This window comes from Podarcis vaucheri (assembly GCF_965113315.1).
Source record: "Podarcis vaucheri genome assembly, chromosome: 8".
In the NCBI taxonomy this organism is placed as follows: domain Eukaryota; kingdom Metazoa; phylum Chordata; class Lepidosauria; order Squamata; family Lacertidae; genus Podarcis; species Podarcis vaucheri.
The window spans coordinates 70,747,506-70,766,652 of record NC_138766.1 but is presented as its reverse complement, the minus strand read 5'-3'; the positions used below and the strand labels follow the sequence as shown (position 1 = coordinate 70,766,652).

At 39.2% G+C, this 19,147-nt stretch overlaps 1 protein-coding gene across 5 annotated transcripts in view; it reads right to left on the bottom strand.

Moving 5' to 3' along the window:
• Positions 1–19,147, bottom strand: part of VPS13B (vacuolar protein sorting 13 homolog B) — a 368,427-nt gene that overhangs the window by 231,114 nt on the left and 118,166 nt on the right. For all 5 annotated transcript variants that reach the window (XM_082235378.1, XM_082235375.1, XM_082235376.1 and 2 more), the window contains exon 20: positions 2,496–2,605. In XM_082235378.1, the coding sequence (XP_082091504.1) occupies positions 2,496–2,605 (110 nt within the window). The remainder of the gene's footprint in view (positions 1–2,495; positions 2,606–19,147) is intronic.

The following is a 19,147-nucleotide window of genomic DNA, read 5'->3' as shown; positions in this document are numbered from 1 at the left end:
CACTTTTTCTTTGATTTTCAGGTTAGGCTTTTTTCCTTATTCTGAACTGGACCCCCTACCCCAGTTCAAAATCAGGGGCAAGCTGGCTGGAGAGAACCTTATTTTATTTGTTCCTTATGTGCCCGTATTACGTTTATATCCATCCCAGCTTTCTTCCTGGGAGCTCAAGATGACATTCATGAGTCTTCTTTTCCCCATTCTATCCTCATAGCAACCCTGGGAGGCAGGTTAGCCTGAGAGATGGTGACTGGCGCCAGTGGCGTAGCGTGGGTTGTCAGCACCCGGGGCAAGGCAAGTAATTTGCGCCCCCTAACCCGTGGATTTGCGCCCCCTAACCCTAACCCCCAGATGTTGCGCCCGGTGCGGCCGGCCCCCCCTGCACCCCCCACGCTACGCCACTGACTGGTGCTAAGTCACATGGTGAGTTTCATAGCTGATTTTAATCTTGGTCTCCTAGGTCCTACTCCACTTAAATATCCTTCCACCATATCCTGCATTCGGGGATGGGGTGGGGATTTAGAAGTGAATAAGCTAGAGAAGGAAATAATCTATTCACATAGGTCCGGAAAATTATGGGGCCCCATTAACAGTCCTGTGTAGTACCTTTAAGATTAACCAATTCAGGATGCAATCCTGTACATACTTACCAAGAAGTAATCCCCATAGAATTCAGTGCGGCTTACTTCTGAGTAATGTACATTACTCAGAAATTGTGACAACAGAGACCCCTTCTGAATCAAAGTAAGACACTTTTAGTTAGGTGCTTTTAGTCAAACTGCAATGCTTGAAGTGTCCACAGTAATTTGCAAGGGGGTTGGGTAGTGAACCAACAACTTGGCCACTCACTGCCCATGCGTCCATGACCTCCTAGCAGCCCCACTAAGTCTAGTGGCACTGGCCACCCCATTAAATAAGTATATTAGACTTTGAAGGCATATTACACACTGGGTCATCTCCTGTTTTTGCAGCCCACAAGCACAACAACCATTCCGCTATTGGGAAAATTGCTCTCAGCACAGTGCAACAGCCGAATCTATCGAGTGTTTTGTGCTTGTGACCGATGCTGCACAGCCACTAGGGCAGCAGTTATTATTGTTACATTCTGTGACAGTTAAGTTTGTGCAACGACATCAACATCTAAACTTTCCCCACTACCTTTATATTCCCCTTGAATCTTCCCCTTTGTTATTGCATATCCTGTTTAAAGATCGGGTGCGTCCCGAGGTGTTGTGGCATCAGCAGCACAGCTTAGACTCTGGACAGCCTGCGTGAGAATCATAACTGGATGATATACTGGATAATTATGAACTTGGTTTTCCATAAATCAACACCTTTAGCTGAGCTTAAGTTATCTGTTTTTCCTTTTAAAAAAAGAAAGAAATACTGTATTTTACTAGTGATCAGTAAAGAAAGTCAGAAGGTCTTATGCAGATTTATGCAGGCATTCATAAACTTTTTCATGGACCTTTACTATTTTTTTTTTAAACCTGAATATCCACATTGTTCACTATTCAAAATGGGGAGAAATGTTCAGATACATGCGGAAGCCAAATGCAGATATGGGAAAACATCCTCTTTTGCCCCTAAAGCACTAACCACATAGTTGCAACAGGAACTACATAGATCCTTATTCAAATATGTAACAGCCGCTACGATTTGGCTTGCGTTTTCATTTGCAGTGGGAAAAGCACAAATATGACATATGTTGCTATATTCTGAAAGCATAAGGCTCCTAACTAAAGTTACGTTTAAAGAAGAATGTTCATGAACAATACAATGCCATGTTCAACTTTTAGCTAGCCGTTAAAGAAGCAGCTTAACATATTAACATATTAATTTAAAACTCTTATTAATCCTATTTGCAAATATATCATTCAGATGTTGCTGAAGTGTAGCTGAAGTGTAGCCATCTTCCCTGGCTATTGACCATTCTCTCTAGGGCTGATAGGAATTGGAGTTCAACAACATATGGACAGCCACAGGTTAGCCTCTCCTGCTGCAAAGTATGTTACCTATACAGTATATTATTACCTACAGCTCTAAAAATAATGTAACCTTTTCTTTTAATCTGGGCATAAATCATTAAAATGAAGTCAGTTTTCACACAAATTACCTGTTTAAAGATACATTTTTTACATTAGAGGGGATAAAATCTGTTGATTTTATTAGTTACATTTTCAATGATGTTGTCCTCAAAGGGGGTAAACTAAAATAGATAGATAATAGATAGGTAGGTAGGTAGGTAGGTAGGTAGGTAGATAGATAGATAGATGATAGAAGCACACACTTATACAGTGAACATAAAATAAGGCAACAACTAACAAAACAGAAGACTCCTATTTTAAACAATAAGCACAGCTGTGCTTCTACTATTGAATAACAGCAAGATACTTATAAGAGATGCAGGATGATGGCATTCGTTTTCTCTCCCACTAATGTAGACAAGACATGCTACTTAAGTACACACAAAGAGAAGGCATTTCAGTATTTCTTACCTGCTGCATCGGTCTGCTGCTTCGCTTCTGAGGCTGGTACGTGAGCCAAGTATATAAAATCGGATCGATATTGACTGTTAATCCCTGCATGCTGGCCAAAAGCACGGCTCCTACATAACAACAGAAATAACAAAGATGTACAGATTACACACATGGGGAATTTTTTTTTTAAAAAAAAATCCCTCTCATCTCGGACACACCGTGGGTAGCAATATCCCAAACACCTATACTCATTATTTTCTACAGAACCCCATATATAACTCTGGGCCAGTTTACAATACAAAACAAACAGTATAAAAGTCAACATTAGAAGGAAGGTTGGGGATTGGCAGCTGCCATGCAGGGTACTCTCTCATTACATAGTACGTTTAGAGGGACCCATTCCATGGTTTTGACTTCAAAAATTGCAATTATTTTCCATTGAGTAGCCACAGGCAGAATACACTTTGAAAACTGAATTACTAAGTTAGAGCATCAGGTGGTTTTGCATGCACACCAGTCACCATATTTTTACGTGTATAAGACTATGTTTCTTTCTTTAAAAATCATGCTAAAAAGTGGAGGTCGTCTTATACATGGGTAGTGCATAGGGTAGGCATTTGATTAGTTGCTGCTGCGGCTGTCAGTAGCTATTGTGCGTGTTATTGGTTGCTGCGTCAATGGGTGGTGTTGACTGGCAGTTGGGTGGGTGATAGGCAGCTTCTGCCAGCGATGGGACGCATATTTTGTGATGCATTCGGGTGAGCAATCCTCCCCCCAAGCTCAACAACTCTGTGCCATCTCCCCCAATTTTCTTAAATCTGAGTCCCTAAAAATAGGGGGCATCTTATACATGGGGGCATCTTATAGATGGAAAATTATGGTACTTCCTATAATAATACTGAGCTGGCAAGTTTATTTTATAACAACACTGGCTTCTCTCTCTCTCTCTCTCTCTCTCTCTCTCTCTCTCTCTGTGTGTGTGTGTGTGTGTGTTAGTGAGAGCAACACTTTGCGAGAGCCCTTATATATTGCCATGGGAATACTACATCAAAAGATTAAAACATAAAAGACTTCTAGGTCATGGTTACATAGTATCTAATTCAATTAAAATACCAAAAACTGAAGAGTTGATCTTGTTCTCCTAAAAGTTAGTTAAGATGAAGAAAAAATTCTATCAGCTCTACTGGTATCAGGGTCTCATCATAAATTTGAAATCTCATCATAGATTTTTAGAGACAGGTGTTAGACAAATGCCTTTTCTTTTTTAGAAATAATTATAGTAACTCAAATTTATTGAAATGCATTCCAAAATGTCTTAAGCATATTTAATTATTAATAAATCTTACATGGATTTCAATAGGATTTTTTTGCAATAAACCAGTGTAGGATTGTAGTATGAGTGCAATGGCCCTTAATTTACTGCAGTTTCCAAACAAGTAGCAAGTCAGCCTTTGTTGTCGATTTTTTGGCCACTCTTGTATCTGGCAAATAATGGAATATACAGGGCTAAAACCACTTGCCTCTGTGCAATGTATATTAACATAGAAGTAGCCATACATATGCCAGCTCAGAAACCTTCCACATTTTTTATTAAAGAGATATTGGAAACATTATTGCAACCACAAAATCCATAATGTGTTGAATAAGGCAGTATATAAATATACATGTGAATAAAAAACCCATTTACTTAAAAAAATATTAAGACTTGAAAATATTTTTGCAAATGTTTATGTATTTCATGTATACAGAAGTCCTGGTTTTTTTTTTCATATGAAGTGTAATATTCTTTTATACTCATGTGATCCAGGGAAGGAGGCTTCTAAATAAAACACTAACCATCATAAAACAATTAACATACCACTGTCCTTTGCAAGTAGACAGCTATTAAGAGAAACTAATTAGAGTTTAAATGACGCCCAAGCACTTAACCTTCTTAAAGCTAAAATAGTAATGCATTTTTTATAATCTAATACTCAGTATAAATATTCAGTATGAAATTACATGGCATTTGTCTTCTACACAGCATAGCAAACTTTGCCGTTCTAATAACGTGAAAGGTTTCTGTAGCTAAGAATATGATTCTGGCATGCATATATTTTAGTAATGGAAGTGGCAGCAAGAGACTCCAGTAAACTAATAAGAAGCATTCTAAACAATCATAGTCTATTAGTATTACACAAGTTGATACGGCTAATTAAACATATTCAGCTTCTAATATCCCTGGTATAGGCAAACTCGGCCCTCCAGATGTTTTGGGACCACAACTCCTATCATCCCTGACCATTGGTCCTGTTAGATAGGGATGATGGGAGTTGTAGTCCCAAAACATCTGGAGGGCCGAGTTTGCCTATGCCTGTAATATCCAGTGGAAAAACTAAAGTGGCTCTCTATGTAACGCAGAAGGGGTGTGGGTGGGTACATGTTTGAGTGTGATTTTAATGCACATGAGCCTATAAATAGCACAACTTATCCCATATGAATGTGAGCAAACAACTTTCATTTTGTATACAAGACAATCTGGTACATAACAGATCTATAAATCACTAAAAGGAAATATCCAACTGTCTTTAATTTTAGTATAGCAGACAACATTTGGTGTTTTGATGCTACTGCATACTGCCAAAACACTGACATTCCAAGCATACTTTTCCAATTGGATACTCCAGAGTACTGTCATAATTTTCAGTTATAGCTGAAGCTGAAGCAGAGGCTAAAGAGTCTCTTATACAGCATGAAAATTCAAACACACACACACACACACACACACACACACACACACACGTTTATCATGTAAGAATCAAAATTCCATGAGGTTTTGCCATAGACTTCAATGGAATGTGCCTGCATTTCATTCTGAAACCAGGAAACGCACTCCCACTCCCAGAAATCAACAATTCTCCTGTTAAGCATCTATGCATAATATAAGAAACTAAATTATTTTCTGCAATAATAAAGTTTTCTGTTAAAAAAAGAAATCTGATATCCCTGCTGTTCTCTAAAGACTACTTTCAAGGATGCCCTTGCACTGTATGTACAGTGGTACCTCAGGTTAAGTACTTAATTCGTTCCGGAGGTCCGTAATTAACTTGAAACTGTTCTTAACCTGAAGCACCACTTCAGCTAATGGGGCCTCCTGCTGCTGCCATGCCGCCGGAGCACGATTTCTGTTCTCATCCTGAAGCAAAGTTCTTAACCTGAAGCACTATTTCTAGGTTAGCAGAGCCTGTAACCTGAAGCGTATGTAACCTGAAGCGTATGTAACCCGAGGGACCACTGTACTGGCATACCCAGTATGTCAAGTTGGAGTAATAAGGCCTTTTCACTGGTTGTACTCGGGCTTTGGAACTGCCCTACAAAGGAGCTCATCTTGTCCCCTCTTTCATGTCCTTCAGATGGATTGTAGAAATCTTCTTTTTTGGGCTCTGGGCCATGAGCAATAATAGCTTTCTCACTGAACTGCTTTTAACTTACTGTAACAAGTTTGGTTAATTTGCTTTGAATGACTGTTTGCACTTCCTATCTTTTTAGATAAGTGTCCTGCTTTTTGGTTTTCCGTTATTTTAATTATTGTTAGCTGCCTTGCACTCTATTAAGAAAAGACAAGAGTATAAATGCTTTAAATCAAGGGTGGTTAAAACCTTTTCAGCCCAATGACCACCTTCTCTCATGGGCTGCCTTGCACAAGCTGGCCAGACACAGTGATAGGTGGAACTTTTTTATATGTAGGTTTTGTAAAGCCATGCTCTCAGTCCTTTGGAAAGAAAAGCAAGAGGCAGCGTAATGTAGATTATGTTTGCTCTAACTTACAGAAAATGTCATGTTCCAGTTACTATGCACCTTGACTGGCTAGGGGACATTGTCTGCTGCTTCACTTCAGACATCAAAATGTTTCTGACAAGTCCAAATGGTTTTAGACATATCATCCATGAAAGTGATCTAGAGAGTGGTGCTAGTTCAGTGAAATTCTCCTGGATGAAATGGGTTATCTAAACCCATTTCAGCCTGGCTTCAGTCTTGGTTGCAGAGCCGCTACTAGAAAGTAACACTGGGGGACTTCTGCGGGCCCATGGTGGCTATGCTGTAGGGTCCACACAATGTTCTATTTGTCTCCCATGCTTTTAAGGTGCCGGTTTTGACCTATAAAGCCCTAAATGGCTCAGGGCCACCATACCCTTAAGGACCACCTCTCTCCATATAAACCTACTCACACTTGGACCCTCATAATCTGAGGGCCTTCTTCATGTGCCTCCTCCATGATAGGTCTGGATGGTGGCAACACAAGTATTTATTTACTACTTGTTATTTATGTGTTATATTTATAAACCACCATTCATCAAAAGATCTCAGGGCAGTTCACAAGTTCTCAGTAGCTCCCTGTTTGTGGAATGCTCTCCCCAAGGAGGTTTGACTGGCACCTTCATTGTACACCTTTAGGCACCAGACCTAAAGCTGGCCATGATCAAACGGAGACATCAATATGATATACACATTAATCTAGATGCATGTATGCACCTATCAATGTGCATACCTTCTATGCTGGATGATTATGGACAAATTTCTAAACAGTGGCACAAACAGAATTACACTGTCATTAAACATTATAAATGTAGAAGGTGGCACACACATTATCATTTCCAAGTGAGCTTTAAGAAGATTATAGTTCTGGTGCATTAATAGACACAGCTAGAGATGGAGCAAACTCTTTTCTGCCGAGACTGAACATATAGGCTACTTTAAATTTGTCAATGCCATATTCCTGTACTGAAATGTATTGATCACAGCAAAAAGTATGAGAAAATATAGAATTTGTAACTATTTGCCGATTCTGAAATGCAGCTGTGTTTTTTGTCTTTGAAAATGCAGCTCTGAAGTTGAAAAGAACAGCCAATTCCACAGCACATGAAACAAACCGGAGTTGAGCAGGCAGTGTGTATAACTCTGACTTTGTACTTGTAAACATCCTTTCCACACTGAGCCCTCTGGGACAGTCAAAGAATTCAGTGAATGAACTACTTGAAATAAATAAAGAACACTTGACTTGGCATGCAGTACTTCTAACTGATTAAAAATAAGTATGACTGTTCTTTAGCTTTCCACTTTAAAAATGCTGTGGTAGTAGCAGTAAATTTTAATGTTATTAAAACCTTATAATCCCTGCACGCACACATAGCTTGTTAAAAATCTTTAAACCCCACCTATTTCAAGCCTGGAAATTTTATAACAATCTAGTGAATCCCAGAAAATAATGGGAGGTGCAAACTGTGTGTGCCTCATTCAGAAATGTCTGGCAACTGTCAGCAATTCTATTCTATGGATGCAGCTACAAATGTTTTTAAAGGTAAGGATGGGTAGACTTTGCAATTTCAGGGGTTTATGAAGCCACCTTTAATTGGGCTTTACAGGTTATGAAAGTAACGCAGCAGTTATTGTGGGTCCAAGTTACCATGAAAAGCATTTACCAAACCTTAAACACCTCAAAACCCATTATAAATTTATCCTCAGAAAGGCAAGATGGTCAGTACACAAAAATGAGTAAGTTTTATGGAAAGTAAACTACACTAAGCAATTGCATGTGCAATCAGTTTAGGTGAGTACTGAAGTATATTTGGTATGTCAGAAAACAAGTAATTACAGCAAACACAAATACAAAGTCTGGAGACATGATCAACATGACTTAACCATTAATCACCCAAACTTAATTTATATCTGTCTGGATTAAAACTTTAAAGTAGACATTTTAAAGCCATGCAATCTAGGGAGAAGCTTTACCTACATTGCTAGCGTATGTTCATCATTGTGTCCATATGGGGGCAGTAACGTTTAAGAAAAATAATAACTGTACTATAGTTACCTTAATTATTTGTTCAGAAAACTGCCTTGGGTTTTCTCAATGAAAAAAATATATAAAGCTGCTCATCAGAAAGAAGTAAATATAAAACATTAAGGTTATGGCCTACCAAACAGCCCTCTTTTAAAATGCCGCTGAAGAATTATATTTAAGACCACCCAGTGTCCAGCTATGTCTCCAGTGTGTATAGGATTTTCCTCTCAACAAAATATATTGGCAGTTTCACATCTTAATGTCTACCTCAGAGTTTCAGTCATGATGTTATCCTGATGAAGTATGTTCCTGGGATTAGCCACTGCTCTGTGTGTTTGCAACTGATCTATAAGGCAACATAAAAACATCACAGTAGATGGTTAAGAGATTCTACCATCTTTTTCCCCAGATCTCTCTACATTTCCACCATGAAATACTGCCAAGTATATGAACCTGTATTGCTTGGTCATGGTAAGATATAATGCATGCCTTATCAACAAGACTAAGCAAGTCCCAAATCATCAAAAACCACTGGACTGCATATGGTGTTCCTTGAAAGCGATAGAACCAGTTATCTGAGTGCTGCATCCCAAACTGACAAGATACCATTAACGGATGGCTGGAATAGGGGCAGCGATGGAACCTGAGAATAATGCATACAAATTATTTTTACACAAATCACGTACAGAGCTGTTTTTCATTTTCCATATCTGTACATACAATTTAACAGCTAAAATGGCTAGGTATGCACATTTTATTCTAAGATATTAATTTTTCCCTTTCTTAACCACATTAATAATCCTTGCCACCAGGTAAGTTAAGTTCCCATCTGTAATTTGCAAATGGAGGCCTGCTGTTTATGTCATTATATACACTGATGGGTCAGTTAGTAGGATCAGGGGAATTCAAAATCAGGAGACAGTGCTCAAATCTCCCTGTTTGGATTCTCAAGAGTTCAAAGGTCCATTAGCACAGAGATGGTGAGATATTTCCATATTACTTCACAATCTTAACTCAGGATTTATGTCAATTCCACATGCAAAGCCTCTAAGTCATAGAATTGTACTGTTAGAAGGATCATCTAGTCCAACCCTGAGGATCATCTAGTCAAATGCCCTGCAGTGCAAGAATATGCAGCTGTCCCTTATGGGGATCAAATCTGCAATCTTTGCATTAAGTCGTGATGATCACTGTTCCTAAAATGGAAAGAAAGAAAGAAAGAAAGAAAGAAAGAAAGAAAGAAAGAAAGAAAGTTAGTTTACTCATGGATGTGATGAAAATGTATTATGTATTAAAAAGACCCACTAGTCAAATTTATTGGGGTGTACAAAAAGCCAGGAAGCTTTATAACTAGGAGTCGACCACAGTAATTTTGTTGTGTTTTGTTTTTTAAAAAAGGTATGGCGCAAAAAGTTTGGTTTGCATGCAAGTCAAAGATGGGAAAGATTTGTTTGCTTTAAGTCACAGAAGAGTACTATGACTAAATCACAACCTGACTTGGCTAAGACTAATGCAGATTTCCGGTGCAGAGAAAGGAAAAGTTTATCTGTGTCAGGTTGTTAGCTCAAAGAACAGACACTGCCCTATCCAGGGCTGAAGAGGGTCAAAGCTATGGAGCATATCTGGTGATTAAGCTGATAGCTATAACTCCAGCTGACTGCCAGAAGGAACTGTAGGGTTCATTACAGATGGAAGTTGCTTAAAGACTGAAAAGATATCAGTTTTCTTCATAATTTGGAACTAATAAGGAGTTTCCTCTATGGCAGATGGATTTTCTCTGCCTACTGGAGCAGGACCTTAACAGTTGAAGCTAAGTATAGTCACAGAAACAGAAAACTGACAATTCTCTCAATTGCAAATCTGATCCAGGAATGATCTAGAATATCAAAATAACCAGTAAGATCAACTCAGACATTCACAACCCTCTGTTCTATGAACCTGTTGTTCTATATTTGCAACCTTTGCAAATTTTTATTATAATCCTGCTCACAGTTACAAATTACATTAAAGCAAGATTAAACATATGTAACTAGGATCAGGTGTTTTTTTGTTTTTGCAAGAGCCTTTCCTCTGTTTTGTTCCAGGAAAAAAACTAGAAGCATGGTTGCTATTTTTTAAATACAGAAGAAATCAAAAAGCGGGGTGGGGAGGGAACTACACCAGCCAGCAAAACAAAGAGAGAAAAGTTCTCAGGAATGCCACAAATAATGTATTTCAAAGACTGACACATTTTGAAGAAGGTCTTTCATCAGGGCCATCATTAGAAATAAATGTTGTCTAGCCATCCTCTCAAATAATTTCTCCAAAATGTTATGGGATTGTACACAAATTGTATGTGGCACTCCTAAAATACAGAAGGACATTTTTAAAAGTATGTCAATTTTTGATGATCAGAGATAAGATTGTTGTGAGGGTTGCTGGTTTTTTGTTTTTGTTTTGCATTATTATCCTTAAGTTAATTGGGAGTGAGCCATAAGATAACATTTCCCTTATTTTCAGGCCCTCCCTTCTGGATTGTATATTTCCACTGCCAGCTTTAACTGGTTAAACAGATTTGCAAACATGCCCCATGTGGTTACAATTGTATGGCAAGAAAATCTCTATCCCTGAGATAGAGAGGGCCTTTGGCTCTGTAGTAGAGCATCTGATTTGGATGCAGAAGGTTCCAGGTTCAATCCTTGGATGCTCCAGGTAGGGCTGGGAGAGAACCCTGTCTGAAACCCTGGAGGGTATGGTCGGTCAGAGTAGACAGTACTAACCTAGATGGATCTGACTCCATAGAAGACAACTTCCAATGTTCCTCTTGCTGCTTTTGCCAGCCACCCCAGTCCCCTTCCCGATCTATGCATGGGTAGTGGGTGGGTGAAGTCTGAAGCAGGAATAGGCTCCCCTATTCATCCATGGGCTCCATACGCAATCAACATTCAAAATCACATGAGGAGCCTATGCATGTAGAGCAAGGTGCCCTCTTTGGACTTTCCCACACAACACCTGGTGGAGGGGGAGCAGAGGGTGCAACAGAAGGTAAGGCTAGCAAGCACAGCCCCACCCTCTAAGATACACACCTCAGAAGACACTATCTGGCATCTACTGAAATTTCCTGGGATCAAGAAAAGTAACATATGGCTGAATGCTCCACTCTCACGATTGAGCCTTTTTAAACCCTGTTTAGAGAACACTTTCAGATCTTGTCCATCAGTTTCTCCTGCAACCTTGCTCTGTCCCATGGCAACCACTGCCTTTATTCCCCTTCACTCCCCTCATAGGCGGAACTGGGACAATTTGTTGGCATGCTTCACACCTACAGGGAGACCACTGTGTTACTCCCAGGTCAATCACATTCTGCTCTACTGAGATGGACATTGAGGAATTAATAAATTCTAGGCCATATGGCTGTCTGGAGAAGTAAAGGCAAATACTTTTTTTGTACCTTTTGCAAAAAAAGTACTAAATTCTGGAACCAGGGCAGTAATTGGCTTGAGAAATGACTCCTAGAATTGTCCAGACTTACAGATTTAACCAAAGCTGAAGCGTGTTTCTGTCCCACGTTTCTTCCATCATAGAACCAGGGCAGCTCACAGGTGTTTCTGATGCAAAGTCACCCATTCAGAGACAGACAGACTCGGATTCAGCAAGCTGACGGCCTTAGGTGCCTACTTGCACAGGTAATGCAGCAAGCAACTAAAAATGAAGATTCATTTTACATCTTTCCAACTTTATTTTTAAAGTACAGCTCTGTAAAAAGCTTCTGGCATCTCTTGATGTATCATAGCCACACAGAACACCAGACATTTTAATTTTATATCTTATATAAGGGTATACCTGTATGTGTACTTAGTATTGTTTTTCATTTATATTGTGAACCACTTCAAATGTTTATTCAGGCACAAGAGGTGCGATATCAATATTTTCATCCAGCCAATCCATTAAAAGTGTACATATGTGACTTATGATTCTCTTCTCACTTACGTGTGGCAAAGCTGCTTTCCAAAAGAAAATGAAATTCATTTGGGATGGGTTTTCCTCAGAATAATGCTGATGATTAAAGTATCTTCCTACAAGACATCTGTCTTTGAATAAAGTGTCCTAGGCTAGTGTTCTTCAGCCCTGGGTCCCTAGATTTGTTGGACTGCAACTATCATCTCTAGCCAGCTTATCTCAATGGTCAAGGATGATTCCAACACTACCTAGGAATCCAAATTGAAGAACACAATCCTAGACCATATCATGCTGCTGTGTGTTGAGGGTGTTTTTTATTTCCTTTAATTAAAGTAAGGATCGCTGCATCATTATGATCAGAAAGTTACCAAATATTTTACGTCCAGTTGCCTTTTTTTAAAAAAAAAAAGTAGTTGGCAATTCATTATCCACCTTTTCTAATATTAAACTTCATGTTGCTAGTTCGGTGAGAATCTGTGTAAACAGATACTTGACAGGTAATGTATTATGTGTCAGTATTTTATGAGAGAAGTTTGGGAGAGGGTTTTCTTAACCTGACATTTTGTGGTTTTGCCTCATAAAACTAGCAGAGGACTCTGCACGGATTGTTAATGGGGTGAAGTAATGAATCTGGGGTGGGATAGAATAGACTGTCATAAAGAGAGAGAGGGGCACATAGTACACAGTAGCTTCATTAATAGATAAAAGCAGGGGGAAGTTTTTTGCGACCCAGGCTCTGAAACAAAACAGTGCTGTGAACATCAGAAAATCATTAAGTCAAGCTGTAGGAATTGCTTTCAGCAACTTGTCGTCGAAAGTGGAATTGATAAACAGTTTAAACTGTATCCTACCAACCTTTCCTTAACATAATTACTGAGAAAAGTGTATTTTTTACTTGCTCTGTAACTTCAAAAGAGAACCTTGGTAGTCCATTTAAAAATGGTGGGCTTGTTTCTCCTTTTGATGATTTTTGTTTCTCAAAAGTTCTGTAAGGTAGAAAAATTAGCCACGGTCATCTGCTTCTAAGTTTAAGGCATGGTTTGATAACTCTAAAGATTGAAACTGCTTAGGAGTGTGAACATTTTAATATTTGATTCAGAAACTAAAGTGGATCTCTGTATCCTATAAAATATCCAATTCCTTGAAATTAAACAGGTAGTAAGTTTATGCTGGTGAATGTTTCCTTTGGTATGAAAGTTGACAACACAGCTTGAAAGACCAAGGCTGTAATTCTGTGTACACTTTCTTAGGAGTAAATTCCATTGGACTTCCTTTTGAATATAATAAATATATATAGAATTGTGCTGTAAGTTGTACACATATACAGTGAAATACAAGGCCAAGAACCAATTAACCCCTTGTTTTGCTTCTCTGGACATTTCTGGGTCTTTCTTCACAGTGCACCATGTGAGTAGGGCATGGGGTAATACACTTCCTTTTCTACAGGTTATCTTCTGGAGCACAAATTCCCACTAAAGGCCTCAACCATGGTTAAACATTATACCAGCAGCAATGTTAACCACAGTTCAGGCTAAACGGCGGTCACAGTTGATCAGCACTTACAAGTAGCTTCAAACTTGATTTCAAATGCTAAATATGGGACCAGCAATTATCTTTAATCATTCCTAATATTTCTGACGACATAACATTTCACTCTAGAAGGTAGAGAATGAGAACAGATAATGAGGATCATTCCCAATTGCTTGGTGATGATTAGAAAACTGGGTGGATAATCTTCTATATCTATCTATATCTAGCCATGTAGAAATTTTGGAAAACTATAGATTTTGAAAATATCTTTCAAGATCTATTTTTCATTAAAAACTAACCCCACCCTGAATACAACAGTTTATTTATTACAAAACTCAACAAAATAAGTCCAGTTCTTTCTAAATACGTTTAGAGTCTGCCAGCTTTCTTTTACTTTTGTCTAGTTAGTGATTTCTTCCATTTTTAGTTTTTATTTATTGCAATATATTGGAAAACTTCTTGATCTCAAAACTCCAAAAGAAAAACCTAACCCACACTATCATAGTTTTCCTAAGTAATGACTGCAGTGACCTCTCAAATCATTTCATGCAGTTTGATGTTATAGAAAGAGGCATATCATTTTAATGCATTTTCCATTAATATGAAATTGCCTAGAACTTGAGGAGATCATCATCAGCCCCAAATGGAATAGAATTGGCCTCCACAGTCACTTATGGACACACTGTTAAGACAGTGTTCATGGAAGACAAACTTACTCGGCTATGAGTGATCGCCAAAGAAGAAGGAGTATTAAAAAGAAAGGAAAAACACATAATGATCTGGTGGAGGTGTCACAATATCGCTAGAATACATTGTTGTTGTTGTTTAGTCGTTTAGTCGTGTCCGACTCTTCGTGACCCCATGGACCAGAGCACGCCAGGCACTTCTGTCTTCCACTGTCTCCCGCAGTTTGGTCAGACTCATGTTTGTAGCTTCAAGAACACTGTCCAACCATCTCGTCCTCTGTCATCCCCTTCTCCTTGTGCCCTCCATCTTTCCCAACATCAGGGTCTTTTCCAGGGAGTCTTCTCTTCTCATGAGGTGGCCAAAGTATTGGAGCCTCAGCTTCACGATCTGTCCTTCCAGTTAGCAGAATACATTAGAAAGTGATTTTGGTGGAAAGTGGAGATATACCTCTTTGGCCACACTTCTGGGGAGGGGGAGGTGTTTGATGATGATGATGACGACGACGACTGTACTGCTGGTTTTTTTTTTATGTAACTGAAGTATGAATTTTGTGTAAAGCTGTTTTGATCTCATTGTTTAATCTTGGTTTAGACTGCACATATTTCTATCCTGGGACCTTTGAGTGAAGGGAGGATTATAAATACTATTAATAAAATACATAACAGGCCAGTATATGCTGAGACATCCGACCTATACTGTAATAAGGAACTAAGTTCTTGAACTATGAAAAGTTACAAGGAAGATGGAGCAAGCTTGCTTTCTCCTGCTCTGGAGGGTAGGACCTGAACCACTGGTTTCAAGTTCCAAGAAAGGAGATTCCAACTAAACAAGAGAAAGAACTTTCTGACAGTAAGAGCTCTTTGACAGTGGTTATGATAATAATGATGACGATGATATTTTTATTATTTATATGCCGAAAATCTGACTGGATTGCCTCAGCCACTCTGGGTGGCTTCCAACAAAATATTAAAATACACATAAAAACCTCAAACATTAGAAACCTCCCTGTTCAGGGCTGTCTTCAGATGTCTTCTAAAAGTCTGGTGTTTGTTTCCTTGACAATCTAATGGGAGGGCGTTCCACAGGGTGGGCCTAACTATCGAGAAGGCCCTCTGCCGGGTTCCCTGTAACCTCACTTCCCGCAATGAGGGAACTCCCAGAGGGCCCTTGGAGTTGGATCTCAGTGTCTGGGCTGAACGATGGGGATGGAGACACTCCTTCAGGTATGCAGTGGAACCGACTCCCTCAGAAGGTGGTGGTCTCTCCTTCCTTTGAGGTTTTTAAGCAGAGGTTGGATGAGGTCATAGATAGTTTAGTTGAGATTCTATGCTTCTATGAAAACTGCTACTTGCATCTAATGAACTCATTTCAACATAGGTGACGTTTTGATGTTTAAAAGGTAGCAGCAGAATTTTGTGTGGTGGATAAATGGTAATGATAGCCCTCTTCTTCAGCAGGCACCTGACATAACATATGATGTGCCCACCATGCAGAGGTCTCAAGGTGTTGTTCCCCAATTTGCACAATCCTTCCCCTAGCAAATTAATATGCTAACTATGTGGCATATTAACATATTAGCCTCCATATACAGCACCTGCACAATGTGCTACTGCAGGTGTATGGTGGAGAGGATGTATATTGTATGGTGGAGATGGTGTAGCTCCTCCACAACATGAAGCTTATCACTGCATGGTAACGGTCTCAGCCGGCAGCTCAGTCTTACCGACCAAGTAGACTATTGCCTACCAAAATGTATGCCACAATGAAGTCATACAAGCCTCTTAGCTGGGAAAGCAGATTTTGTATTTTTACTGCTATACATGTTCCAACAATTTGCCAACATAAATTGCAAGCTCAGCAGTTTGAACAAGTTATACATTATTAACCATAAGCAACAAGGGGGCTACGTATCATGCAATTTAAGGCAATTAGTCAAGTGCTGTCAGCAAAAGATTCACTTGAGTGAGTCCCAAGTTTCTCAGAAGATCAAAGATAGCCAGTGTTGCATTCAATCCTAACCAGATCCAGATTCACACTTTCGATTAGGTATTTATGCTGATTTCGTGACTACTGCTTTTCCAGATCTATAAGAATAAGTGTGCTTGTTTTTTTACTAATATTTGTTTAATTAAGTTAATTAATTACAGCTTAACTGAAGTATTTTAAACTGAAGACCTCACACAGCTTTCAAAGCAGAGTCTGTAAGCTAATCCTCTTTTTTTAAAAAAAAACTGGCACTGAGGATGAAGTCAATAAATTGTCAATTAATAACATGCTTACTTTGATGGCTCTTCAGTAATTTACTTTCATACCACTTCATAAATTTCTTAGTACAACTTTTGGAATTTTGAGTACAGTACCTCTGCCATGGGAAAATTTGGTTTAAATCTGCTCTGCTGCCAATAAACCAATAAGACTAACTGACTGATAATCCTCCCACACTGCACTGTTTAGGTATATGCAGTCAACCAGTGAAAGTTTAATTTGTTCCGCTAATGGCACAGAAAACTACTCAGAATTATTCACTGTAAGTCTAAACTTCAGCTCCCTTCTATCGTATGGACAAAATCCTAAATCATTCTGTGCTTGGTAACTGAATCTGTTTTATCTTTCTTTTGATCCAAAGCATAACAAATATAATGAGCACTACAGATAACTCAGATTGAATTGCACCTACTAGCAAAAACAATTACGATACGCAAAACGCATTGAAAGAAACTAGTATCTCCTTGGACTCATAAAGCCTTTTTATATATTTTTTAATTTCTAAAGTGGTAATGTATATTTAAATGTTGATCTTGAGCAAACAAAACACTAGGTATACCATGTGTATCAGATCTAAGTGCATTCAAATGAACTTATATGGCAAATGGAATAGTAAATTAAACTTATAGTAGCAAATGTCCTTTTAAAATGTATCTCTCAACACAATTGAGTCTTGAATGCTTTTTTTTCTTCATGTATCCAATTAAGAGCATATTTTAAGTTGGATTATTTTCTGTTAGTTGCAAAGTTGCATGTTTGTTTTCTGTAATCGCTAGCGTACAGAAATTTGGAAGAGATATAAATGACACCAGGGCTTTTTTTCTAGAAAAAGAGGTGCCGAAACTTAGGGGAGCACCCAGCTGAAGCTGTTGAGCTTTGGAGATCTTCCCTAAAAAAGCTTCTCTGCTTACGCAGCCACCACCACCTGCCGCACTGCACTGATCCCAGTGCCGCAAGCAGCCTCCATCGTTCAGCGCTGAGCGATGTGCCGCAATGCTGCAGAGGTGTCAGAACTCAGTTCCAGTGAGTTACGGCTGAAAATAAGCCCTGAATGGCGCTCATTACAAGCATTTCCCCCCATAACAGAATGCTGCATATGCTAAGATTTTTAGCAAAGTTAAAAATCTGCCATGTGAACTGGGAGCTGTCCCCTTCCCTTGTACCAAGACAGCAGCCATAATTAGCAGTAACATGGAGAGGGGTCCCTGTCAAAACAAGGGTCACACATTGCCCATTGGTTGGTTCCAGAAAGGCCTGGGGATATTTCCGTCCATCTAATGCTGTCATAGTTGTAGCAGAAATAAAAACAATTTGAGGAGTCAAGTGGAACAAAGCTCTGTACAGATTTGCCACTTTCCTTTGTATATTTTGTGCACATCACTTTAAGCTCTAGATATGATCAGGCTGTTTCCTTGACACTGTGGCAGGCTATTTTATAGGGTCAACTAGTATACGTGCTACTTGAACAAACAGTTAGAATAATTCAAGAGGAAAATGAGGTTCAGCTGCTGGCAATAAATTGTTTTCCCCTTCTGCATTCTCTGAAATTTTAGGCAGGAATGCTGATCACTTTCCTACAGTCTTTTCTAAATTCGTAAAGGTCTTAATAATCTTTCTTGTGTATAGAAATTCCATGGAGGAGCTTGCTCTACTCAGTGACCGCCAATAATGAAAAAAGAGCTTAGCATCTAGAGAAGATGCATACCTACCATGCCCAGACAGTGTCTAACGACCCTTAAAACCCACATATAAAAGACAAGAATAGTGGGACATCCCTGAATTATCCCACTGTTTGCTGCCACAATCCCTTGTGAGGGGAGAGAAACTACTGGGGAATACAAGGATAAGGCCCTACTCTATGATGTTTTAGCTAGATTGGTGGCTAAAGACCTGCTTCAGATACTTGTCTGTTGGTGTGTTTGAGGTTCCCCCATCCCTGCTGAGTCAGAAAAGGAGTTTGGTTTTTGTGGCTAGCTCATTAATTTGGGATTTGTGCTAGCTCATTCATTTGTGTTGCCAGTTCTGCCGCTTTACAGAGGACAGTCCTCTATTTGAAGTGTCATGAAGCAGCACTGAAGTGTTGGAAGGGACCCCGAGTATTATCCAGACCAACCCCTCTGAAATGCAGGAATCTCAACTAAAGCATTCATGACAGATGGCCATCCAACACCTGCTTATGGTGCACCACCTTCTAAGGTAGCCTATTCCACTTTCAAACAGCTCTTAGTTATTCCTAATATTTTGTAGGAAACTCCTTTCTTGTAATTTCAATCCATTGGTTCAGGTCAGACCCTCGGGAGCAGGAGAAAACAAGCTTGCTCCATCTTCCATGTGACAGCCCTTCAGATATTTAAAGGTGGCTATCATATCATCTCTCAGACTTCTCCAAGCTAAACACAGCTAATTCCCTCAGCCCACCCCCATAAGG